The 27,407-nt window shown below is 36.9% G+C and overlaps 1 protein-coding gene across 2 annotated transcripts; it reads right to left on the bottom strand.

Annotated features, from left to right (window-relative positions):
* Positions 1-108: 108 nt before the first annotated feature.
* On the bottom strand, positions 109-27,227 carry LOC145673443 (uncharacterized). 2 transcript variants are annotated; one of them, XM_081743148.1, is made up of 3 exons: positions 27,083-27,227; positions 16,251-17,334; positions 109-377 (listed from the first exon to the last, which is right to left on the bottom strand). In XM_081743148.1, the coding sequence occupies exons 2-3, from the start codon at positions 17,281-17,283 to the stop codon at positions 166-168; spliced, it is 1,245 nt and encodes a 414-aa protein (XP_081599274.1). In that variant the 5' UTR covers positions 17,284-17,334; positions 27,083-27,227; the 3' UTR covers positions 109-165. The 2 variants fall into 2 exon arrangements, with proteins under 2 accessions (XP_081599274.1, XP_081599275.1); XM_081743149.1 differs by lacking the exon at positions 27,083-27,227 and adding an exon at positions 24,029-24,175.
* Positions 27,228-27,407: the final 180 nt, after the last annotated feature.

Below are 27,407 nucleotides of genomic sequence, written 5' to 3'. Positions count from 1 at the left end.
AAGTCTGTTCTTTCCAGAGATCTTCCATTATGAGATGAAGCAGTCACTCCGTTAACGAGCCATTCACTAATAAGAGTCAAATGCAGGGGAGAAAAATAAACATAAACAAAAGTTTCTACAAAATTTATTATCTACATTATATACATTTTATAAATTATGATTAGACTAAAATTTTAGTTTAAACTCTTTCACAGGTACAGGCTTAATACAAGACACCTTGGTCTTTTCTCTTCTAGCTCCAAGCAAAACCGTTCTTTTCGCACGATAGTTGACCAGCAATTGAAGAAATTTCTGATGCTGTACAGCTGTTAAAGGCACATTCAGATTCAGTGAAGATTGGACAATCTCTGAACAACCTCTCAAGTCCCCTTGACTCCCTATAACGATAAATATAATGATTATTAAGATATGTTTTTCAAGCACTTCAGATACAAGCCACAAGAATTCTACAACTACTTCACACACCAGAATCTTGTTCAGTATATCAATCGAGAAGTAAAAAACACAGTAACATGCCATGAACATATTAGGGAAATAAGAAACTATCGCGCTTGCTTTCAATCCTGCTCGAAATAAAAACTTTTTATGATACTAATACATATAAGATCATGTATTAGTAATACATTAAGATCATTACTATTGTTAATAATAGTAATGCAATACATTCTGTTCTCAGGCCCGTATTAAGGTATTTTATGCTCCTCGTCCCTAGAAAATGTTGCGCCTTCTTATTTGTTTGTATGTATGAGGAGCATACTGGAAGTCGTGAGCAACATGTTTTCATAACCGTAATCTCTAATTGTAAGTGAAACCAAGTATATCATCTCAATCTACATACTTTTCATTCTTTCTAGACGTTAACGCTATTTGTTGCTAGCACGGTGATCACAGGCAGGATTTCCAAAATGGCGGGCAGCGATGTTTCGTTTCGACAGCATGCTGTGATTGAATTTGTTGTTAAACGATCAATCTGCTTCTGAAATTCACCGCAGACTGCAGCGCGCCTATGGAGATGTGTGCCAGCAGTGTTGGGAGATGGGTGAAACATTTTAAGGATGAGAATTGAAGATGAGCCTCACAGCGGGCGCCCTCAAACTACCTCCACGGAACGCAACAATGTAAGGATTGATGAGCTGATTAGAGGAGGTAGGCGTATCACTGTGAATGAAATCGAAGCAAAACCTGGTGTTGGACATAGTGCGGTGCAAGAAATGGTTTACAGCTTAGGTTACAGTGTTCAACAACGAAAACGTAAATTGAACAAAATCAGCTAATTCTTATTGATTTTGTGGTGCTGATCACGAATTTGAAAGTTATTTTCGAATATTAGCTCTACTTTTCGTTTTACAGGCATGTCTAATAATAACGCTTTAAAAATAAATATATTCGCTTCGTTTGGGGTAAAATGTTACACTGATCCGGCAACACTGGAGAAACTATATGAACGCTTGGTTTCATTGTGTTCCTTATCTCAGTAGTGTTCTGCTATTGTTAGAAAACACAGGTTTAGTGCAGTTATCAACGTTTTGGGTGTGACGTTTGTGTAGTGCAGGACATAAAAATACAACTACAAGTACGCAAAAATACTGGTATTTCGAATGTATATTTTTAAATAGTTGTCGGAACTATTTCAAGTAACATTTTGAGGATTTCAATAAACAAAAATGCCGCAAAATTGTGTAAACAGTGCGGATAGCTTCTGCTACGTGTGTGGGGAAGTGACATTTTCCTCACAAAAGCAGACTATAACACCACTAATAAGAAAAGCCTATCAATATTACTTTAGTTGTAAAATTGGAGACCAAGATAAATCTTGGGCACCCCACATTGTGTGTAACACTTGTGCCAGCAATCTAAGAAATTGGATTAATGGGAAGCGGCGCTCAATGCCTTTTGCAGTGCCCATGATTTAGAGGGAGCCAAGCGACCACATCAGAGACTGTTATTTTTGTATGGTTCCTTCCGTCAAGAAGGGAATTTCCACGAAGAAGAAGCGGGCCTTGATCTATCCTAACATTCCTTCTGCAATGCGTCCTGTTCCACATGGAGAAGGACTACCTGTTCCTGACCCACCTAAAGAATACGATCTTTTTTCTGATGATGATCAAGAAGTTGAAGCTCCTGAATCAAGTACTTCGAAGGACCCTACGTTTGTTGTAGAACCACCTCCATGTGAACCACATAGACTTACTCAAGAGGAACTAAGTGATCTAATCAGAGACTTAGACCTCTCGAAAAGCAAAGCCAAAATTTTAGCGTCACGCTTAAAGTAATGGAATTTATTGCAGGAAAAAGTAAATATTTCAGTGTATCGGAATAGGGAGAAGATGTTCACTTCATTTTTTACTATGGAAGACACACTTGTAGCATGTACAGATGTAAATGGTCTCATGAGGGCACTTAAAATTAATTACGAACCTACGGAGTGGAGGCTCTTTATAGATTCGCCCAAGGTGAGTTTAAAGGCAGTGCTTTTACATATTGGAAATGAACTTCCTTCAATTCCTGTAGGTTACGCAGTTCATATGAAGGAATCTTATGAAAACTTGAAACGTTTACTTCAAGCCATTAAATATTACGATTTTCAGTGGCTCATTTGTGGTGACCTTAAAATAATAGCACTGTTGCTAGGTATGCAGTTAGGGAATACAAAGTATTGTTGCTTTATATGTGAATGGGACAGTAGAGATCGTGGATCTCATTACTGCAAAAGTGATTGGAGTACCAGAGAAACTCTTCAGCCGGGAGTGAAAAATGTGCAGCATGAACCACTGGTAGATCGTAACCGAATTTTGCTTCTCCCTCTACATATTAAATTAGGTCTTATGAAAAGTTTTGTTAAGAGCATGAACCAAGAGGATGAGGCCTATAAGTACCTAAGAGGACAATTCCCTCGATTAAGTGATGCCAAAGTTAAAGAGGGTGTTTTCATAGGGCCACAGATTAGGCAACTATTCAAAGGTTACAAGTTCGACGAAATTCTCCAAGGTGAGGAGAAAGCTGCGTGGGAAAGCTTGAAGTGTGTTTGTTCACAGTTCTTGGGAAGACACCGAGCAAAAAATTACAAACAACTGGTAGCAAAGTTGTTATTGTGCTACTAAAATCTTGGTTGCAATATGTTTCTGAAACTCCACTTTCTTCATTCACATCTAGACTTCTTTCCCGAAGATTGTGGAGCAGTAAGTGACGAACATGGTGAGCGTTTCCATCAAGATATTGCAGCCATGGAGAAGAGATATGAGGAAAAGTGGAGTTCTAACATATTGGCCGACTACTGTTGGACTATTGCAAGGGATGCTCCAGATGTAACCTACAAAAGGCAAGCCAAGCGAAGACGCTCAAAATAAAATAAACATAATCGTGTACAAGGGATCACTTGAAACTTTTGTCTACATTGCAGTGTAGTTCTTACACAAAAAGGTATTTGTACATGTTTTTCATGTTTTGATGTTAATACTGATTTTTATTACGGAATTGTTAATATTTAACTTGACCACGGTTACTTTATTTTCTGTATCGCTGTGAAACTGGTATTTGCGCAATTTTGAAACAGGAAGTACAAGGGTATAGAAAGCTATACGTTAGGGTACTTCTTAACTCCCCAGCTTATCACATCACAGTGAAATAGATTTTAAAAAAAAAGTGAAATGTATGTTTTTACAAGGATTTTGTTTAAATGTTCTATAAATATTAATACATTTGTATATATACAGCTACTGTTCTACAAGGGCGTTTTTTTCACAACCTGAGCTAAGAAAATTCTTTTATTATCATTTCCTTTCATATTATGCTTAAATGAATGTAAAAATCGCAATTTCAAAGAATTTACATACTTTCGATCAAAATTTGTTGAACAGTGTTATCGGAAGGCTTGTGCCCATTGGGTCCCACGTTTATTAATCGAGAAGCACAAACGTCACATACGTAGATACGGATCTGCCTGCATTTCATAATATAGGTGTCCCTTAAGAATGTAATGCAAAATCGTTCTCCAAATATAGAATAATAAGATTGTCTTACACTGTATTTTATTTTCAGCTATAAATTTGTTGCTTCAAATTATAAGAAGTCATTTTATTTATGCTTTTAAGGGAATTTACTGTAGTTAGGTCCCGTTTTAGTTGCTATTATCTTATTATTCAGAAGTTTTTTCAAGTCACATCAACCAGGACAAAACCTATGCATTTATTTCACATATCTTCTTAAATAATAATAATAATAATAAAAAAAAACTGTTTTATACTTTCCGAATCTTATTCAACATATATAAAGGAAACGGAGAGCAAAAATGGAGGACGCCTCTTGATCCTAGGGTTGTTCTAAATCTTCCTATGAGGGCGTCGTAGTAAACCATATGGTGTGTGTAAGGATTTATTTCTAGAGATGACAGAAGCCAGATATGTGTACGAATACTCCTAAGATTGAAATAATTCAATAAGTATCAACACAAATTCTAATAGAACAGTAATCATTCCTGGTTTGATTTTAGGCCATGCAGAGTTGTAGCCTATGGAACGGTTTAAATAAATTTCCTCCCAGTCTCTCAATTTCACAATTCTCCCATACCTCATTAACCTCCCACCTCATTCAGCCTACATGGCATAACTAAGGAATGTCTACTTCTTAGTAAAGTCAATAATTATTTATAGAACACATTTGTAATATAAAAAACAAATTTACTCATCTTTTATTCCTATGTCAATTTTTTACATCGATATTTCGAAAAATTTACTCAGATATTCCTCCTCAGGAATAAACATTGCCTTAAGGTATTTTTCAATAGGATCTTCACATATTTAGTTGTATGAACATAGTGGACATTAGCAGAGTTATATAACAAATAGTACCTATACGTAGTAGTAAATTCCAACCTCCAGTATGTAAGATTGAAGGCAACTCATATTTTCTTTCAGCATTCAACAAAATTACACATCAATGTATAAATATGTTTAGTGCACTAAACAACTAAAATTATGTAGGCGCATGAGAGGATGATTGAAATTTACAAAAAAATTGGTTACTTACCAACACATCCTCCTGTCGGAAAATTAAATATTCTCCAAACGTATCGGAACAACAAGCTAGTTCCGAGTTCAGTGGTAAAGCAACAGGATAAAAACAGATAAGAGAAATTCGGTATGGGAACAGGAATATATCACCAAATGAACATAACGTAAAAAATAGGTACTAAAATGACGAGTAGAACAAAGTAGAAGAAAGAAAGAGTTGAGTTTGAAAGAAGCGTGGTATCTGATACGTCACTGAAGCCAGAACCAAAATACACACCATAGGTATGTAGCCAGATTTTATCAATGCTGATATATAGGTCAAACCAAGGGCAATGTTAACACCCGAATTAAAGAACACGTTAGACAATCAAAAAAGTCACAAGAAGAGGGTATATAGGGAATGTCACTTCACCTAAAACAACATACACATAATATGAAACAGGTTAATGTAATGGGTTCAGGGGAAAGAAAGAAAGAAAAAACAAACAGAGAGATTAAAGAACCATTCTTTATTAAATCTGGGTTCTGGCAACAGTGACGTAGCATGGATACGCTTCTTTCAAATTTCTTCTCTTTTTCCCCACTGTGCTCTGATCGTTCTTTATATTACCCAATATTTACGTTACGTTCATTTGGTGGTATGTTTTCCTGTTCCCATGCCGTATTTCTCTTATCCGTTTTTATCCTTATTACCTTGGCTTGTTGTTCCGATACGTGTGGAGAGTGTTTAGTTCCCCATGGGAGGATTTATTGGTAAGTAAACAATTCATTGTGAATAATACATATCCTATTTGATTTTTCTTGTACTACATATATTTTTAGTGGTTGAATTCTTCTGTAAAAATACTTATAACGTAGTCCTCGTCAGGCAGGAAGACATATTGAAGAAACATCTTTAAATCTATGTTGGCTCCAATATTACTAGGGGTTGTAATTCACATTGCTACATATAGATACAAATTGTTATAAAACTTACCATTTCCATTATGATGATATAACTTAACATGTGAAGAGCCTATTAAAATAATGGATTACGCCGAGCTTGTTCCTAAGGAGGAATGCCCGAGTGATACATTCGAAACACCGATGTAAAAAATTGACATAGGAATACAAGGTGAGTAAATTTGTTGTCAACTCAACTCCCTTCAACCTCGAAGAATTCTTGCAGTTCCAAGCTTTCGGAGTCTTTGTCGCGGATGATAAAAATAGGAGTAAGAGAAATAAACATTTAAAATACATATACGGGTGAGACATTTAAAACTGTTTTTTTGAATATCTGGAAAACTACAAATCGAATTTTAAAAAAGTTGTAATAAAAGTTGTTCGTCTCGAAGGGGGACATCCAATGATACCACATTCGACCCCCTGCCCCCACCCCCTGGGGGCGGGAGGGGGGCAACTTTGAAATCTTAAATAGGAACCCCCATTTTTTATTCCATATTCTGATTCCCCGTGAAAAAATACGTAACTTTTGCATTGAACATTTTTTTCGTTGCGTGATAGATGGCGCTGTAATCGACAAAAATCAAAATGGCTCACAAACATTTGAAAAATGAGGCATTTAAAACTGTTTTTTGAATATCTGGAAAACTACAAATCGGATTTTGAAAAAGTTGTAATAAAAGTTGTTCGTCTCGAAGGGGGACATCCAATGATACCACATTCGACCCCCTGCCCCCACCAACCGGGGGCGGGAGGGGGGCAACTTTGAAATCTTAAATAGGAACCCCCATTTTTTATTTCATATTCTGATTCTCCGTGAAAAAATACGTAACTTTTGTATTGAACATTTTTTCGTTGCGTGATAGATGGCGCTGTAATCGACAAAAATCAAAATGGCTCACAAACATTTGAAGAATGAGGCATTTAAAACTGTTTTTTGAATATCTGGAAAACTACAAATCGGATTTTGAAAAAAGTTGTAATAAAAGTTGTTCGTCTCGAAGGGGGGCATCCAATGATACCACACTCGACCCCCTGCCCGCACCCCCCGGGGGCAGGAGGGGGGCAACTTTGAAATCTTAAATAGGAACCCCCATTTTTTATTCCATATTCTGATTCTCCGTGAAAAAATACGTAACTTTTGTATTGAACATTTTTTTCGTTGCGTGATAGATGGCGCTGTAATCGACAAAAATCAAAATGGCTCACAAACATTTGAAAAATGAGGCATTTAAAACTTTTTTTTTTTTTTTTTTTGAATATCTGGAATACCTTATCAAATTTTCAGTTATAGACGGTGATAACACAATATTCTTTCTTGAAGGAGAAATGAATGTAAATCCCGTGAAATTTAATTGTTTATCACTATTATCTTGCTTGCTGATGCAAAGCATAGCATTGGGACAAAAGACAATTTGAACCGAAAATGGCAACTAGTCATTCAATGGTTATAGAAAGGAGCCGTTTTGGAATTAAAAAATCCTTTCCTTATCAGTGCGCCATGTTGTTGTGGACAATATCACTTATGAACAAAAACCTACTTTCCAAATTACTTTTTTTTAAATGTTTTAGACAGTTTTGGCAAGAAACCAATTCATAAACAGAAAGATACGACCTGAAAGATTTCAAAGCTACTGATATCTCAATTTAAAAAAGAAAAAATGGACAAGATCCGTTTTGAAAATACTCGACAATTAAAACTACTTTTAGCGTTACCCAGGAACAACGACGTGGACGTAGTAGTAATTTGTTCCCTTCGGGGTGCTTTTTTAATGAGTCCCCTTGCCTCTCACCATCGGGGTGCTTGTTTCAGGTGAGTCCCCTTGCCTCTCACCATGGGGGTGCTTGTTTTAGGTGAGTTCCCTTGCCTCTCACCATCGGGGTGCTTGTTTTAGGTGAGTCCCCTTGCCTCTCACCATCGGGGTGCTTGTTTTAGGTGAGTCCCCTTGCCTCTCACCATCGGAAGCTCAATATTTTACCGAAGCAAATGTTCAGAATGGTGTCCGTTTTCTGCAATACACATTACAACTCAGTTTCTGAAGGACAATTCTACTGCTGTAAGTGTCTCTTCGCTAATGTAAGCGCATTGATTATGCGCTGCCGCATATTTTCTGGGGTTGTTGGTTCTTCCGTGTAACATTTTGCTTTTAGCGTTCCCCACAGGAAAAAGTCGGAAGAAGTTAAATCAGGGGATCGTGCAGGCCAATTTTGAGGACCACCTCGTCCAACCCATCGATCAGGATATTTTCTATTCAAAACCTCACGAGATATCCGTGAATAATGCGCTGGACATCCGTCTTGTTAAAACCAAATATTCATTCTTGTTTGAAGTGGGACATCTTCCAGTAGTGTTGGCAAAATATTATCTAAAAAATCGGCATACATTTGACCATTCAAATTCCCGTCTATGAAGTATGGGCCAATTATTCGAGTACCTAAAACACCGCACCAAACGTTCACACTCCATGGACGTTGACGCTCGGCTTGCCTTAACCAATGAGGATTATCTACTGACCAATAATGCATATTATGCCGATTCACTTGACCAGTATTCGTGAAAGTTGCCTCATCAGAGAAAAGTATCTGTGAAATAAAATCATCATTAACTGCTAATTGCTGTTGTATCCAATTGCAAATGTTCAAGCGGTGTTGAAAGTCGTCCCCATGTAGTTCCTGATGCAACGAAACGTGATATGGATGGAATCTGTGTTCATGCAGTATGCGCAGAACACTTCTTTGCGACATTCCTGAACTTCGTGCGATTTGCCGAGAACTGATGTGAGGATTTGCAGCAACTGCAGCTAAAACATTCACTGCGGCATTTTCGTTCTTCACAGGCCGTGATCGGACTCGTTGTCTTGGTTGAATACTTCCAGTTTCAATAAATAATTGAATAATACTGCGAAAAGTCGTTGCAGAAGGAACATTCCTATCAGGGAACAGGTTAACATACCTTAAACGTGCTTCTTCTACTGTCTATTTGACTCAAAGTACTCCTTAACTTCGTCACCTAATGTTACTGATATCTTCAATTGATCCATAATAAGAATTTTTCTGTAACTAATGAACAACTATTTTCATCATTATTGATCACAGACTCCAATTACATAGCAACGTCCAACTTCATCATACGATACGGACTATTGTCTTGTTGCCCATATTCTTTTCTTTCAGTTAACATCCCATTAAAAGTGAAATCCACAATCGAACTCCACTCAATAGAATTACATCAAGAAACTAATCCTTAAAACTACAAGTTATTCTCACCAATACAAACAACGACATAACCCTGAATGACATGTGAACGTACTTTGTGAGTACGTTATGTAACATTGTCTTTCTTGGCGCTGTCTAATAGATGGCGCTCTAATAGACAACAATCAAAATGAGTAAACACCGCTGACAAGTGATAAGAAAATGTTCGAAATTGTGACTATTTTTTGCGATATATTTTGCATTATTCAAACTACCGTCTACGAAGCAAGAACTGCTATCACGCGTAGCAGTCCATGGTTAGATTTCCTGTAGGTGTAACACTTGCAATTAGGGAGGGCACGAGCGAGTTCGAGCAAGTTTTCTTTGAAACTCGACTCGACTCGAAAAACTTCCTCCAACTCTACTCGAATTCGGGTTAAGTTTCGAGTCGAGTCGAGCCAATTCGAGCTAAATCCTGTGTGTAGTTCCAAATACTCTTTTCAAATATCCTACGTAGATAATATAATTATCAATGATATTACTAGAAATATACTACCACTACTACAACTTATTATTATTATTATTATTATTATTATTATTATTATTATTATTATTATTATTATTATTATTATTACTATACGAAAGATAGGCGGTTTGTATCTGAATACTAAAAACTAGTTGACTGTCTATCTGCGTAGTCGACAAGTCTTTAGGAGGCAAGGACATCGGTCATGAGGTTCTGAGTTTGAGTTCCGGAGGAGCAAGCCAAAAATTGATAAAAGTTATAGGGCGTCGGTCAAACATGTTCAAAACTGCTTGGTTCGGGTTTAGGGTTGTCATCGGCTCAAGCGGTCGGCTCACAGCTTATTCACTATCAAGCCAAACAGAAAAGTGAGCCAACAGCTCACCCAAGCGAGCCGGCTCAGCCATAGGCTCAGTTAAGCTGAGTCGAACCGAGTCGATGGGCTGCTTTTAATGGAGCTGGCTCGAGCCGATGGCTCACATGAGTCGAGTTGGTGGCTGATCCGAATGGAACCGGCTCGAGCCATCGGTTCAATTGTGCCGAGTCGCTGGCTCGTCCCAACCAAGCCGGCTCAATTGAACCGAGCCGATGGCTTTCCATTCCAATCGAGCCGGCTTGAGCTGTTCGCTCAGTTCCAGCCGAGCCTATTGACATCACTGCGCGGATTGGGCTTCTTCTGGGGCTCAAAAAGTCGACCGTGCAGGTCTAAGCCTAGACGGTAAGAACTACAGTATATACTTATATTGGTGCTCACGAAATTTGAAGCTATCTTGTTATAAAAATCTATTGTTGTCTCGTTTTCGAGACGAGATGACATATACTAAACGTACCCCCACCAGATGTACCTCTGTCGTGAGAAATATTAAAAGTATTCGACATTACTGCTTACATTTCTCATGGCTTTCGCTTTCCAGTCTAAACAGGCCATAATTTAAAAACGAGTTAAAAAGAGCTGAGTGTGCGAGCCATTTATCAAACTCGACTCGACTCGAAACTCGAGCTCAAAACAGTGACTCGGCTTGGAACTCGACTCCAGAAAATTACCTTTGACTCGACTCGAGTTTAAGCTCGACTCGCGCCTATCCCTACTTGCAATGTGTAGTCTATTGCAGAAAAGGGGAACCATTTCGAACGTTTGTTCGTTTGTTCAGTAAACAATGAAGATGTGTGAGAGGCAAAGAGACAACCCCAAAACAAACACCCGAATGGTAGGATGCAAGAGGCTCAACTAAAACAAACACCTCGATGATGAGACTCAAGGGGACTTACCTGAAACAAGCACCTCCTTAGTGAGAGGCAAGGGGACTCACATTGAATCAGCAAACCAAAGGCAACAAGCTAATAGATACTACGTCCACGTAGTCCAATTGAAGTAAATTTCACCTACATCGGTAACAGAAATTACGCCAAAAATTTGGGCAAAGTAATGAATTATGTTCTGGAGAATCAAGTATTTTGCTTAAAACATTACAGTTTCTTATTAAAGATTTTAGAATAACCACCTTTCAGAATAACTGAGATAGCGTTACGGTAGTCAACTATGGTGTCATTTGATAGCATTTACAAAGATATCAAAACTATCTACTTTAATTTTCTTAATCTGATGCGTATTTCTTGGATATTTTTCAATTGTTCGTAACAAATTTTCGTCGATTACAGCGCCACCTATCACGAAACGAAAAAAATGTTCAATACAAAAGTTACGTATTTGTTCCCAGAGAATCCAAACCTTTATTAAAAAATGGAGGTTCTCGTATAATATTTCAAAGTTGACCCCCTCCCGCCCCCGGGAGGTTGGGCAGGGGCTCGAGTGTGGTATCATTGGATGTCCCCCTTTGAGGCGAACAACTTTTATTACAACTTCTTTAAAATCCGATTTGTAGTTTTCCAGATATTCAAAAAAAAAAAAAAGTTTTAAATGTCTCATTTTTCAAATGTTTGTGAGCCATTTTGATTTTTGTCGATTACAGCGCCATCTATCACGCAACGAAAAAAATGTTCAATACAAAAGTTACGTATTTCTTCACGGAGAATCAGAATATGGAATAAAAAATGGGGGTTCCTATTTAAGATTTCAAAGTTGTCCCCCTCCCGCCCCCGGGGGGTGGGGGCAGGGGGTCGAATGTGGTATCATTGGATGTCCCCCTTCGAGACGAACAACTTTTATTACAACTTTTTTAAAATCCGATTTGTAGTTTTCCAGATATTCAAAAAAACAGTTTTAAATGCCTCATTTTTCAAATGTTTGTGAGCCATTTTGATTTTTGCCGATTACAGCGCCATCTATCACGCAACGAAAAAAATGTTCAATACAAAAGTTACGTATTTTTTTCACTGGGAATCAGAATATGGAATAAAAAAATGGGGGTTCCTATTTAAGATTTCAAAGTTGCCCCCATCCCGCCCCCGGGTGTGTGGGCAGGGGGTCGAGTGTGGTATCATTGGATGTCCCCTTCGAGACGAACAACTTTTATTACAACTTTTTTAAAATCCGATTTGTAGTTTTCCAGATATTCAAAAAAACAGTTTAAATGCCTCATTTTTCAAATGTTTGTGAGCCATTTTGATTTTTGTCGATTACAGCGCCATCTATCACGCAACGAAAAAAATGTTCAATACAAAAGTTACGTATTTCTTCACGGAGAATCAGAATATGGAATAAAAAATGGGGGTTCCTATTTAAGATTTCAAAGTTGCCCCCCTCCCGCCCCCGGGGGGTGGGGGCAGGGGGGCGAGTGTGGTATCATTGGATGTCCCCCTTCGAGACGAACAACTTTTATTACAACTTTTTTAAAATCCGATTTGTAGTTTTCCAGATATTCAAAAAACAGTTTTAAATGCCTCACCCGGTATATATATATATATATATATATATATATATAAAGAAATACATTCACTGGAGACATCCTATCCCATTTATCATTACTGCTACTACTCGTCAAATGGTCGGGAGAATCGGTATGAACACATATGAAAGATAATTTACTCGTTCTGTCTTTCACGTAAATTACACGTACTTAGGTCACGCAGAAAACTATTTTTTATGCAGATGTAAAAAGCGGCCTTTCTTTCTTTAAAAAAAAAAAAAAAAATCAAAAGCAAGACAATCAAAATCGGAACACACAATATCTTCCAACTTGCTAGTTCCATCAACTGAAGCGAAGTCTAAACTTATATTAATAACAGAGACTGTAGACAAGAACATATGTAGCGTGCAGGTAATATTTCATATTATCTACCCTCGTCGCAGAGTACAGAGCGTACAAAGCATTGAAATCTGAAACAAACAAAACAGCCAACAGCAAGTGTAAAGTAGAGTGGGTTTTCGTGAGTGCAAAAAGCCGTCAGTCGCGGAGACCGGGAATGCGCATGGATATCAAAAGTAAGCATTGTTGTTGCATCGTACAATCATTCTTCATTTCATCATGGTTTTTCTGGCTCAAAACTTGTCGACCACAGAATATTTAAAACATAATGTTTTTTAAACATAATCATGTGCGCAAATCGTGATACTTATCTGTTATTTATACAGATAAGGCTACTACATGAAGTCAATATGATAGTTTATAAAAATTACAAAATCCAGCAAAAGTTTATACAAATTAGGAAGGACACCTTCATAGCCTTTTCCTTGTGTCAAATCGAGTAAAAAACGTTTCGCTTTAATTTGTAGACTTATTTAGTATTTTACAAGGTTTACAAGTCACGTAGGAAACCTGTCTTTACGTATAATTACTCAACCCTGTTTGTGGAATTATACGTGACTTATAAACCCTGTAAAATACCAGCAAGTTCTGTGGTTCTTTATTTAGAAAGAGGTCGCCAACTCATGTTGGTGTTAATATTTTATTGCCCCAGCACTGAATGTATTTTTAATCAGTCTCTCCCACTCTTTTATTTAAGTCTTTACGTTAAGTTCCAATTGTTTTACAATAAATTCTTTTTTCCTTTTTCTTGACTTCCAGTTCCTCTTGTTTCTGCCGTGCTCTTCTCATTTCGGCTACTATTTGGTTCATTTCTGACCTTGTCTTCATCAATGTTCGGCTTCCTGAAAATATGTCTATCCATTTTCACTGGCAGTATACTCTGTTCTGAAGTTGATAGGACTTCGATGCCACCAGCATCAAATACCAAACCACTTAAGAACCATTTTTAAAGTGTGTGCATTCTTAAGGAAAAGTCCTCGTTTTAAGATGCATCCCTATGGGATAACGAATTAGGCATATCTTCACGATGTTTCAGATTAATTTGATCAATAAACTCAAAACGTACTGACTTTCCCCTCTCTAAATTTTTGTAGATTGTTTAAAAAATTATACTTTTATTGATGTGCTTATTGGTTGCCTATATTCCATTTGGCTTGCAAGAAAAATGTACCATAAATCAAGAATCAGATACAGAAACAGTTTTATGTTGGCATAAAAACCTTGCTTACTTCTGGTTCTCCGTTCGGGAATCATTTCATTTTGAGTCTGATGTTAGTTCAACATCATTTCTCATACAATTACTTTCTTTACTGTTATATCGTGTCAACATGTTTAAAATAAGAAATTTGTTGATATCGTTTTAAATATTCTCCCCCTCTCATTTTAGCGGTTTCAATAAATGTTTTATGTAGTCATTGAAGTTTATTCATAAATTTTAAATGATATATATTTTTTCCACAAAATCTAATACATTTTCAGAACACTCACTGCTAACACTATAATACTTATTAGCAGAACATGGTCGTTGAACGTTAATCTAATACCTTTATAGACAATTCGCAGCAACTAGAAAACCCACTGTATCCACCGATTTGCATTTTTCGTTCCTATCGAATGACCAACTTTCTTTGCTTCTTGAATTTCTTAAGGATTTTCTCTTCAGGATACAGTAATTATTATTTTTTTTTTCGTGTTATACTGGAAAAACAAAAGATAAGCGTACTGTTATTTCTATTCTAGAATTGAAATATTATTTTAAAAAAAGCCCCAAATTTTCCAGACAAAAAATTGAAGAAAACACCTCCGATCCCCCCCCCCCCCCCGAAAAAAGAAGTCTTTTTCTTTCGAACACACGTCTATAAGTAAATCATAGGTCATGAAAAAAACTTTTTCGTGACAATTTCTTACGCTATTTAAAGAATGACTATGAGGATATCTTGCTCTTTTTTGAACACGGTAAATCCATGAAACTCCTAAGTAAATTGATAGAATGCATACTTAATAATATAATATTAATTTTGAACTTACTTGAGCACCCGTATAATTACATTTTCCACATACTTGTCTCTTAAGAAATTTTTATGTTGATTCGTCGACTCACATTACAGTTTAACACCGCTATTTGTAGCGAATCCCATATTGTACTTCGTTAATACCAAAGACGATCCTGAATCTACCTTAAAAGAACTAACACTTTATAAAACAGAGTAATTTTTAATATTCCGTTTTTTCCGAACTACTAGCAAAGGTAAGTATTTAGAGTATGATTGCAGATTTAAAATTAGTTGGTTCTCCATCCCTAATATTGAACCAAAGACGTTCCAGGACACTATTGGTTGTGTGATATTGAGGTATGTCAACCCTTCAACTGCACTCCTGAAATTAAATTAGTGGTTATGTCTGGTGCTAACGAAAGAGAATGAGAAACAACATTAACTATAGGTTGGAGGTATAAAAAATTATAACTCCAACCTATACTTAATATTGTTTGTTACTGTACAAGAGATTCTCTACAGATAGGAATATTACCGGTAATGTAAATGCACGAATCAACGCAAAAATCCTTAGCAAACTCGTACCAAGGATGCTAACAAGTAGTACTCGCAATATACGAGAGAAAAAAATATAAGGTTGCACAGAAAAAAAGTTAAAATAACACAAAATAACTATCACTTTAGCATGTTACTTGTGTGTTAATTTAACACCAAGGACATAGCCTTCCGAGCATATCAGAAATAACTAGTAACTGGCATTGAGAATTTCCATTGCATTTTATTGTTTGCTATGAGCAAAGCTTTACACAGTATATTTAGCATTTATGCCAAGTAACGAATAACTTACTATGTTTCCTATAACCATTTCACGAAAATAGTTTTGTAAGCCTTTGAATTGTTTGTCAATAGTTACATAAGTAGCAGTTCTGCCATCTGTTATTCTTATATACTAGCATACGAGAACAGATACGACCAGCAGATGGCAGCACTGCTATTCATGTTACTGTTGTCAGACAATTCAAAAGTTTACAAAACTATTCTCGTGACAGGTTATAAAAACATAGCACGTGACAAAGCGTTATTCGTTACTTGACACAAATGCTAAATATACTGCGTAAAGCTTTCTTCATAACAAACAAAATCTAATGCAAATTCTCAATGCCACTTACTAATTATTTCTGATATGCTCGGAAGACGATGTCCTTGGTGTTAATTTAACATACAAGTAACACACTTAAGTGTGGTCATTTTGTGTTATTTTAACACTTCATTTCTTGCTGTGTGCTTAAGTTATAGATTAATATTTTATTAAGGCAGATCCATAGTACCACTTTTAAATAGAACTCTACTACATTAATTTACCGTAAAAAGAAGTACTTACATTTATAATCAAAAAGGGCTCTGAGTGCATCGCCATATCTTTGAATTAAGCTGCAACGCAAAAGAACTTCTAAAATTCTGTGAACGGTTTCAAGGTCTTCGTTCTTAAGAGCAATTTCCCATGCAGACACCACTGTGCTCTCAATTTCGTCCTTCAAGTCATTATTCTTTTCAAGAAGTTCCATTGCTAAAACATGATTTGAGTGCCACTCACTGAAGAAACAACGCTTCCATAACGAAGCCAACAAATCAAAGTCCCTAAAATGATCTGCAATATATTGAGAAAACTTGGTTATCTGAACTAAAGCTGCTTCTCCATGAGAATTAACAACATCGTCCACAAGGAAATTAACTATTAATTTCACTCGTTTTCTAAGAAGTTTATAGTTTTCATATACGTCTTTGAATATCGCCAAAGCTTCCTCAACATTTCCTGACTTCCAACAGGCTTCTGCAAGAAAATGCCTATAACCTGCCTGCAAACAGTATTCGTCGTTGTGAAACTTCTCACATACACACTGAACAAGTAGAACACCTTTCTTCATTCCCGCAGACGCAAACACATTTGCCAGATCTTGCAATAGATGCTTAGGTGGACACCAATTCTTGTCCAAACATTCACTTAGTAACCAGAAAATATCATCAACTCTTCCTTCTTCAGCAGCGATCAACACAGAGGATTCTACCAACGCTGCGCTCGAACAACGACCTGAATACGAGACGTTTAGATTTTCTTTCGCTAATTGAACATTCAGTGTATTTTCCTGCCGTAACGCAGCTACGCCACTACTGACTAGCTTCTGTTTATTAGTTTTCAAATCCCATTTATTCACTTTATTCTTCAGCAGCTGAGAAATAAAATCATCCATCACATCTACTGTCGCTGTAGTTGTAGAAGCCCTCCTAACTAAGGCATATTGCCACACGCTGATGTGTTTATAATATTCACGTTTATGGCATATATTCAATATGGCAATAAGATTTAGAGATCTAGCCTTCCATAGCGACTTCAACAATAATTGATGAATCAACATGTCATCTACCGGGGGTGTTCCAGTCGGTTGTCCCTCAGTTGGATGTCATTTCTGATGAAAAAAAAAAAGAGAGAGAGAAAAAAATTAATTTTCATAAGTATACAAAAAGTAGACACAGTTAAATTTTAATTGCTCTAGTAGATTCCATTAAAGAATCAATTCAGTTATAGGAGAAGGGATTTACAAATACACAGCTAACAAGTTCGAGCTTATCAATACACAAATTGGCAGCATCCATTTCAAGACAAAAATATATCCTGATAAATTAATCTCAATTCTTTTCAGAGCCCAAAATAACTGTGGCAGTACAACTTCCAAATTTACATTTGACCAGTGTGTCTTCATTAAATACCTCTTCATGATGGGATTTTTACAACGATCATAATCATCTTAACCTTTTCCCAGTTAGCTGGGATCAGCTTGTCGGATCGTTGTCCTCCATCTGTTTCTATCTTATGTCATATCTACTGTGAGACCACAATGCACTATGTCTCTACATACAATCTCCCCTACTTCTCTGATCGGCCCAGCGATCATTTTTCATTCAGTTCTACAGCATCACTCAGTGATCTACGCATTCCGAAGGTATTCTTCTTACATACCCAAACCACTGAAGTCTACTTTCTTGCAGTTTTTCTACTACTGATCTCACCTTTAGTGTTCCTCGGATTACTTCACTCTTAATTCCATCCTTCTATGTCACTCTATACATCCATCGCACCATCTTCACCTTCGTAACTTATGTTCCGCTCTCTCCTTCGTTGTGCAACATTCCTCTTCGAATAATATGGCAAATCTCACTACTGTTTTGTAGACTTTTCCTTTAAAACATATTGGTAACTACGGTCACATAATACTTCTGCCGCTTCTCTCCATTTTGTTCAACTGCTCCTAATTCTACTGTTTAACTCTTGTATTCCTACATTTTCCTGTATTATTGATCCCAAGTACCTACACTTGAATTTTCTCATCTCTTCTTCGTCTAGTCGTATTCTTGTATTTTTGGTTACATTTTTGCTGAATGGGCAATGTAAATATTCTGTCTTGATTTACTAATTCTAAGCCCTTTTCTCTCCAGGTATTCCAATTTCGCTTGCAGTGGTGACTTGGTCTTCACTACGATGTCGTCCGCAAATAGCATATTCCAAAGTATTAACTCTTGGATGTCTTTTGCAAGTCTGCTCACCACAACTACAAAACGTATGGGCTATGACTTGATCCCTGATGAGATCCACTTTAGATGTGAACTCTTCTGTTACCCCACGCGCTATACCCATTCCTATTCTACTTCCACCACACATATCTTGACTTATACAGATGTATGAGTTCGGAACACACTACTTCTTCAGTGCTAAATAAGATCCCGTGGCACTCTACCATACACTTTCTCTAGGTCGATGAAAACCATAAGGAGGTTCTGGTATTAACTATACTTTTCCCTTAGCATCCGTTGTCACCCGTCCTGGCATGAAATCAAATTGGCTCTCTGTTATTTCGGTCTCTCCCCTTAATCTTGCTTGCATCACTCTCTCCAAGAGCTTTATTACATAGATCATAAGTTTTATTCTCCTTTGGTACATTTCTGCACATCTTTAAAAAATCGACACAACCTAACTGCTTCTCCATTCTTCTGGCATATCACCTGCTTCCAGTATTCCATTATAAAGTCAAGTAAACCATTGCACTCCTCCTTTCCCACACTTCGATAGGGATATTATAAGGTCCTCGAATTTTACCACTTTTCATATTTTTTCATGGTATTTTCCATCTCTACCAGTCACAGAGAAAACAAGTCTCTGATTCATAATTAGATCTTCGCAAGTTTCCCTTGGGTTTCCTTCACTGAAAACTTTCTGGAAATACTCCTTCCACCCCTTCTTTTATCTTCTCACTTGCCTAGAACCTCATTATTTTCATCTTTGATGCAGCGCAGATGCTTTCTTCTGCCTCTCTCTTATCTTCGGAAGTTTGTAAAATCATCTTTCCTCCCTCTTTTGTTTTCAGGTAAGACTTGCTTTTGCTTACGCCTTCTTCGCTCCCTTGTAATCATTCAGGTTTTGTTGATTGTCAATTTCTGCCATTTTTGTACTCTTTCTTTTTCTCCTTCACAACTGCTTGAACTTATCTATTCCACCATCACGTTTCTGTATCAATAAGGCCTCTTCGTTTTGTTTCTCCCACAACTTTTCCTGCTGTTTCCATGAGTGCTACTAATATTCTGATCCACTTCTCTTCCATGTGTACCTCATCTTCCCTCATTTGCAGTCCTTGCGATGTGGTAATTTCTTTTCGAATCTTTTCAGCACTTGTCCTATCTAGTTTTCACCACTTCGAACAAGAATATTTTCTCCTGATGCAGATATCGGCTACTACGAGGCAGTGTTACTCCTCGCCTCTCACCTGGTATTATTTTGCAGTCCTTTACATGATGTAAGTTCTGTCTCCTCCATAAGATGAAGTTGATTTGAGAACTTGAGTCACTGTTATATGAAATAAGATGTTCTTTCTTTTTATAGAAAGTATTCAGGATAGCAAGATCGTATGCTTGCGCCTTACCACCTTCTTCATTTCTGTCTTCCGATCCATACCCTCCATGTATTCTTTCATATCCTGATCTTGATTGTCCTACATTCCAATTTAAATCTCCGACTTTTATAATGGTCTAACCAAGACAATGGGCAACAAGACACTATCGTATGCCACAGCGAAGAACGGGCTAAGCATTTCAAAGGTGGCCAGTTCAGGTATCAGGACGACCAATTCCTCAGACTACTCGCAGAGATGACGGAAGCATTTACATATGTATCGGGTTTGTTGATGTCAAGTATGCCACAGAAAAAATAACTGGTTGACTCACCATTTTATAATTAAATGATTTTTTGATTGTAGATTCCTACATGACTGCAGAGTTCAAAAATGTTATTTTAATTGTTTATCGTTTCCACAACTCTAATGACAGCCAGTTATGTTTGACAACACACGCTGATTCTTGTTTTTGTAGGGGTTTGCGTTAACTTACAATTACTCAGACCTAGTGAACTCTATCTTATCTCCGGTACATATTGAATGAAATTTGTATAAAACGTACTTCAAATCCACCAAAATAGTTGGCATCGACATTGGCAGATTTGTAATGTTCGAAGGCATATCACTCTCAGAAGAAATATAACCTCAAGCGTAACCATTTGGAAAGGGGAAGCAGAAAGGGAGCTACCTAAATGTACTCTATGAAAAACAAAAAAAAAAAAAAAAAAAAAAAATAACATTGAGAGTTGCTTCCTTTACAAGTTACAATGTTCCAAGTTCCAATGTTCAACTAAATCAAAATTTGGACAGATAAATCCACTGCCGTTTATTATACTGCCATGCAAATATCATGTTTGAGATTGTCAGTTTTGTGGAACGCAGGTTACTGCTGACAAAAATTTCTGGTACTTTATGATCAAACATGAGGCGTAGGATAGTAGGATAGTTCTCAACGACCACATAAGGCTAGGAAATAGTGGACGGCTACGATGTCCACGGGCTTCTAAGACTGTGAGGGCATTTTGCTTGTCGATTATCTTCAACATGAGGCGTAACAATCACTGCTACATATTAAACAAGTTATTCAATAGAAACATAAATAAAGCTGGCAACTCTGCACATATTTCATGGGACAGCGAAGATTTTGCTGTCAGTTTGAAATATATGCGTTTGCGGAGAAGGGAAGTAAATTGAAAGAACAATGGTGTAACAAGAATACGCCAAGTGAGTGGCGAAATTCAATTTCTGTGCGAAAGTGCTTTGGCAGGTGAAGTGTTTTTATCGAATTCAAGCGGTCTCCAGGAGCTCATTGAAACAAAGCACGGTATTCAAGTCAGGTGCTGGGGTGCTGAAAGCTTCAATGTAGACGGAACTCCCACGCCTTGAACAGGTGTTTATAATCGAACAGGTGTTTATAATGCCATCCACATTTCACCTTCACTCCTCGTCACCAGCATCAATTTCAATTTCGTTCCAACAATTATTGATTTAGAAGTTTACTACTAAATACTCCCATTCGAGATTTTTCATCCAATCTGCACCAATTAAGAGTACAAAAAAAAAATCTAAGTAAAGCATTCCTTTGATGTTCCTTCTATATATAGTACCCTTCTCATTCAACAAATATTTTTTTTTAAAAAAAAAAAGTATAGAAAACACAACGAATCTATCTATTAAAATGCTACAATAGCAGTTAAAAGCGGCTGAGCTCCAACCAATAACTTTAACTTTCAAATCTTTCATTTACGGTTATGTGTGATTTCACGTTTAACAGAGACAAACATTTTAAGTATTTGTACTTTAAATAGTCTAAATTACTTAACTATATCTTTTCCATAAAGTTTATGATATAAAATTATTGTTCAAAGCCTTTGTATTTTAATAAGCCTTCTCTAAAATCAATGCATGTGAGTTGTGCTTCCATCTTTCGAGTTCTTTTAAACTATGTGTATATGTTTGTGGTCAATCCTTTCGAAAATGAGATCTCGGAAACTACAGGCACTAGAAAGATGGCGTTTTCACTGATCGATTGGAAATTTTGCGTAGATTGTCCAGTTCTAATTGAGTATTTTTTAAAAAACATGGCCATTATTTCTTTATTACATTTTTTTAGGGTACGCCGGAAGCGTTGAAATTAAAAAAAAAGCATATCCTATGTGTTATACATTCCAACACCACAATGTTATATTGGGGTTGTATACGTCTCAGGCGTTTGTTCCATGGCCAAATAATAGTGAAAAAGGAAGGATAACCATTTCTCGAGTTTTAAGATAAATCATTATTTTTTGTGTGTTTTGCCCAATGAACACCATATATAACTGACATTATAATTAACTGTATATGTAATGTATTTGCTTATTACATACTGCATGCAAGAAGAAAGAAAACACTGGTCATACATGAATTAGAAACTCCAACCGGAAGTAGGCTCAAATTTTGCAAACGGTGCGAGATATTGAGAAAAAATAATCGAAAAAATCTCCCCTTTATGATACCTGTTGCCATTTTTTTTAAAATCAAGACATCTTTCACTTGTGTCTGTTCAGAGACATGTACGTATGTTGTGAGGAATGAGAAGGAGATTTATGCTCATATGCGAATGATGCGCTGTGTAGAGAGCGCAGGTTCAGCTAGTATTGTTATAAAAATTTAAGAGTGAGAAAGTGCGACAGTGGAGAATCAAACTTCCAACTTCTTCTTGTGCGATAATCACTAAGCTACATAATCTATTCCCAAAATAGCCATACTCTTCACTCATGTGGTCCATGTTTAGCTCCAGCTTATTTGAAATCTCATTCACAGAATTCGTAAACGGAGATTACATGGTAAACATTCCCTCGATTTTTATCTAATTTCTTTTATAACTGCCTTACACAGAGTAAGAAAAGAAGGAAACCTACTACACAATCTATCACAAATTATAGAAAACGTCATCCAATATTTCTTTAATCGTCTTTGGTATCTTCCTAAGATTAGATGATTATCTATTTTAATCCTAAGGTTAGATGATTATCTATTTTAATCCTAAGATTAGATGATTATCTATTTTAATCCTAAGGTTAGATGATTATCTATTTTACTTCCATCGTGTACGGATTAGAGATTATGTATTTCTGGGTTTTCGGCATCTATGGCCATTTTAGACTGTCATGTATGAGAGATGATGCCCCTTGGCGATCACACTAACTGATTAAGTGAGGAAGGAAGAAAGCAGCTAAAACTTTTGTTAGGTACCATCCCGGCATTTGCCCAGTGTGAATGAGGAAAACCCAAGAAAAGCTCAGTCCTAAGAGCTGGCCTGAAAATGGCTTTTACAACTTTCCGATCGAGTGTCCCCACCGGGAATCGAACCCAGGACTGCATCGTGTACGGACCAGAAATGTCTATTCTGCATGAGCTTCGCTCAAATGATTGCTTGAACGCGAATTGTGACGTGCTGGTACGTATGAAATGTATTACGAATTACACTTTAAGCAAAAGAAATGTGTTTACTATATAAATAAATAAAAACAAGCCCTTTGAGCAGGTCCAGGATATTAAGACTTATGTTAGCTAACGGTAGGTTAAGTGAGTCTATTTTAGTTTCGGTTACGTTCCATGTTCCTGGACCTACTCTGTGGCATTTAACTCAAAAATAATTATATGTTTATTGGGACTGATTTTTGCCAGGTTCAGGGAGGATCTTTAGATACCCTCAGCTTTTCTCTCATAGCCTACACATTTAAAAGTTAGGTTGGTAGCTAATACCAAAGCAACTAAAAGCGGGTCAAGTTCCGCAGGTGCCCCCCCCCCCCCAAAATTAACAAAATTACCGGAAACTGAAAGAATTATACGAAATTTCAACATCAAAGAAACGATTAATATAATAATAAAGGTTATCACTATACGGTAAATAATTACGAACAAAAATGAAGGTTAATCTTGGACTATAAGAAAGTATATAGTGAGACCATATTAGGTAAACTGACAGTAAGTAAGAGCATAATGTGTTAGTATTTCAAACCCACTGGCTTAGTAATTAACCTAAGAAATGTGTGATGCAATAGGAGAGAAAAAGTGCCATTGATTCTAGCAACACTATATAGTGCCTCACACCGTATCGCCTTCTTGGGGCTAGTTGTTATTCTATCTCAGGGATAAATTTAAAAAATCTACAGAAATATGTGAATTAATTTCACAACAGGATTGTATGAGTAATCAAAATAAATCGAGCCCTTACCTCTCATATGCGTAATACGACAGACATAGGAAATGTTAAGTGTGTTCCTTACAACTTAGTACTTGGTAAGGAAGACCTAATGAAGTAAAATAATATGTGAAAGCAGTGTACAAAGTGATGATGAAAGTGCTACAAAGCTGTGCCACACGGAAGATATGTGTTCATTGCATATGAAGTATTTTTTTTCCATTACCCTCGATGGTGCGTATATCCACCGCCGCAAACGCGCCTGCTAAAATGGACGCGTCTCCACATGTGCCCCCTGCTACGTTCCTGGATGAATTGTTTATATAGTATTCGTACTTTTAGGTGGCCACCTAGCACAACTTGATGGAACCACATGAACTGCCACCGGGAATCGAACCTGGGCCTCTCACGCCGAAGGCGTGCACAGCATCCACGTAGTCACGAGGGAGCTCAGTAGTAATTAAGAAATAACGATTGAGACAGTTTTATGTTCCTTGTGTTACTGCAGGACGTGCATGTTTACTTATGATATGACACATCACCCGAAATAATTATTGAAAAATTATAATTCTTTCACTAATTTGCTTCCTATTGCCTGTCATTTGCACTAGGCGACATGAAAATATCTAATTTCGCATAGAAAAAATTAAAGCGGGCTAACAGAAGTAATTGTTGAACAATTCTTTTACGGTTTGCGTATAATTGCGGCGTTCAGACGTATGGCATAAAAAACTACAGTGAAAATACAAAACAGAAACCAACATATGCTAGATGGCCACTAAGATTCCGAATGCTATCTGACAGGGTTGGCTGGTTTAAACCAAGGTGGTTTAAACCAAAAAACGAAAAATGTTCGTAAAAGTGTAAGTGTTTGTAAAATCTTGATGAACAAACATTTGTGGGTTATCACATTTCACTCCCGTATATTATTCGTATTATATTGAGACCTTAATTCCCCATTCATTATTCAAAAAGATTATACTACAAAAGCAACTTTTTTTTATATAACTTTATAAATGTTTGTTTTGTGATTTTTTTGTAGTTGTTATTATTGTTGTGTAATTGCAATCAAAGAAAAATTTTAAATATTGTTTCGTTTCAATGTTTACTATTTGTAAAATACATCAAAATGCCGTACTTTTTGTTGTGTGGGTGGGTGGGGAGGGGGGTCATACAGACCCCACGAGAGACATTTAGTGAAATGAGAAGTATCTTTGGTATCTATTTATGTATAAATGAGTCTGAGCCAAAGTGGACTTAAATAATTCGTATCTTTATTCACTTTTCTTACTGATATGCAAATTAAGTCGTTGTATTTTTTTAATTTGGACCAATAAAAGTCGTTGTTAACTAACTTGAACTCCATATGTAATTCTGTATAATATTTTCACTTGTGCAATTACCTGTGTCATTTTTTTGTCCTTCTGAAATGACTCTTGACAGTTATATTAAGAAGCATGTAAAGATCAGTACAACGTATTTTTATCAGGATTCTTTCGTGAGTGAGTCGGCAGACGTATCGCCAATTAGTCCTGGTTCCGAGTTCAAATTAAGGACAATTTCTCTCGGATGTAACTCGAGAAGCAGTTTTTATTTCACTTTAAGCTTATGTGAGCCCTTCCAGCATAACCCGGTTGTTGCATAATAACATCAAGGCAAGAAAACAAACTTATTTCTGTCCATATATGATATGAATATATAGAGCAAATTATTTAAACCAAATAAACCTGGTTCAAACAAAAAAAAAAAAAAAAAAAAACACGTTTTTTTGTTGTTTCTTTTTCTAATAAAAACCATGGCTTTTGCCAACCCTACTACCTGAGACAAGGCAGGGGTAAGTTGACGAACCGAGCGTAAAAGTGGTGCGTCTGGAGGGAGCAGGCGCGTCAGCGACGGTAGGTATACGCGTACAAAGGCTAGTGAACACAATTTGGTTTTGACAATGATATCAGTTTCAATAGCACTTGTCATGGTTTATTAGTAGTAGCGCTCCACTTGTCAAAGTAAAATACAGTCTGTATACACTGTGCAGAAATACGTCGTGGTGCAAAATAGGGTCCTAGTTTATCTTTGACGCACCATTAAAAGATTCATCTAGGTAATATTCAATACTTTGCATAGAAAGACACATTACGAGGAACAAATTTCAGCAGGCAATAGAATTAAATACGAAGTAATACAGCTGTAATTTAGGTTTACAAATGTAGGGTAATTAGTGTAACATCATTACAAGTGCTTTACGACGGATAAAATAAATTAGTAGATAGGAAAGGTGACTCTATTACATCCTATTTTCCACCGGCGATGAGAGCCAACGTATGAAAGCATGACAAGTTTTACTGAAACTCATAGCATTGTCAAAACTCACTTCTTTTCACTACACTCGCTTACGAGTATATCCACCATCGCCGACGCGCTTGCTCCCTTCCGGCACATCCTCTAGTATATGCTCGGCTCTCAGCTTCGCCATGCCTTGACTCGGTTAGATAGCACTCGTTCTCTTCCCTGGCCATCTATTACAGGTTCGTTATTGTTTTTGCATTGTATTTTTATGCCATACATCCAGAAGCCGTATTTATACGCAAATCGGGAAAGAACTATAATTTTCCAGCAATTACTTCCGATGGCCCCCCAGATTTTATCTATACCAAGCTAGATATTTTTATGAAGCCCATAGAAAATCTTTTAGGGGACAATAAGAAGAAAATTACTGAAAGAATTATGATTTTCGAACAACTCTTTCCAGTGGTGCTCCAAAGGTAAACCAGTACGGAAAATAGTATCTAATAGTCATTTTTTAATACGCATTTACTTATATCCATCGTAAAGCACTTATATTGAATGTGCACTAGTAACCCCACACTTGTTAACCTCAAATACTGGCGTATCACTTTGTATTTAATTCTATCGCCTGCAGAAACTTTAAAAAATTAAGGATCATTAAGTAAGCTACAAGTGCAAGGAACATTTCCTTCCTTCCAATTCACTAAGCTTTTCCCCAAGTACCACAGTCTTACGTGTGTTACTAACAACTACGATAGTTTTGCACAGTGTCTGCTGAAATACCAGTTCAATATAAGAAATTACCTCCATTATCTCCAACTTCCCAAAACCTGCCTCGCGCTCGTAAACAGTCTCTACCTGACATATAGTACCTCTCTTCTCTCACTCTCTCTCTCTCTCGCAATGTTTTGATGCTCCAGAAATATGTCCACTGAGCAATCCAAGCGGTAAAATGGGGATCTAATAATAAAAAAATGGAATGAAATCTTTGAGTTTTACGTCCAACGCTTATGCCGGTTAGGCTAAAGGAGACGGTGGTGATGGGAGATGATGAAATGGTGGAATGAAGAAAGTGGGAGGAAACGGAAGAACCCCGAGAGAAGCCACGCACACAGTGTTTGTCCACCAC

The sequence above is a fragment of the Thermobia domestica genome, chromosome 16 (genome assembly GCF_964235325.1).
Source record: "Thermobia domestica chromosome 16, izTheDome1.hap1.1, whole genome shotgun sequence".
Lineage (NCBI taxonomy): Eukaryota > Metazoa > Arthropoda > Insecta > Zygentoma > Lepismatidae > Thermobia > Thermobia domestica.
The sequence above is the reverse complement of the archived record's forward strand: the minus strand, read 5'-3'. Positions and strand labels throughout refer to the sequence as shown.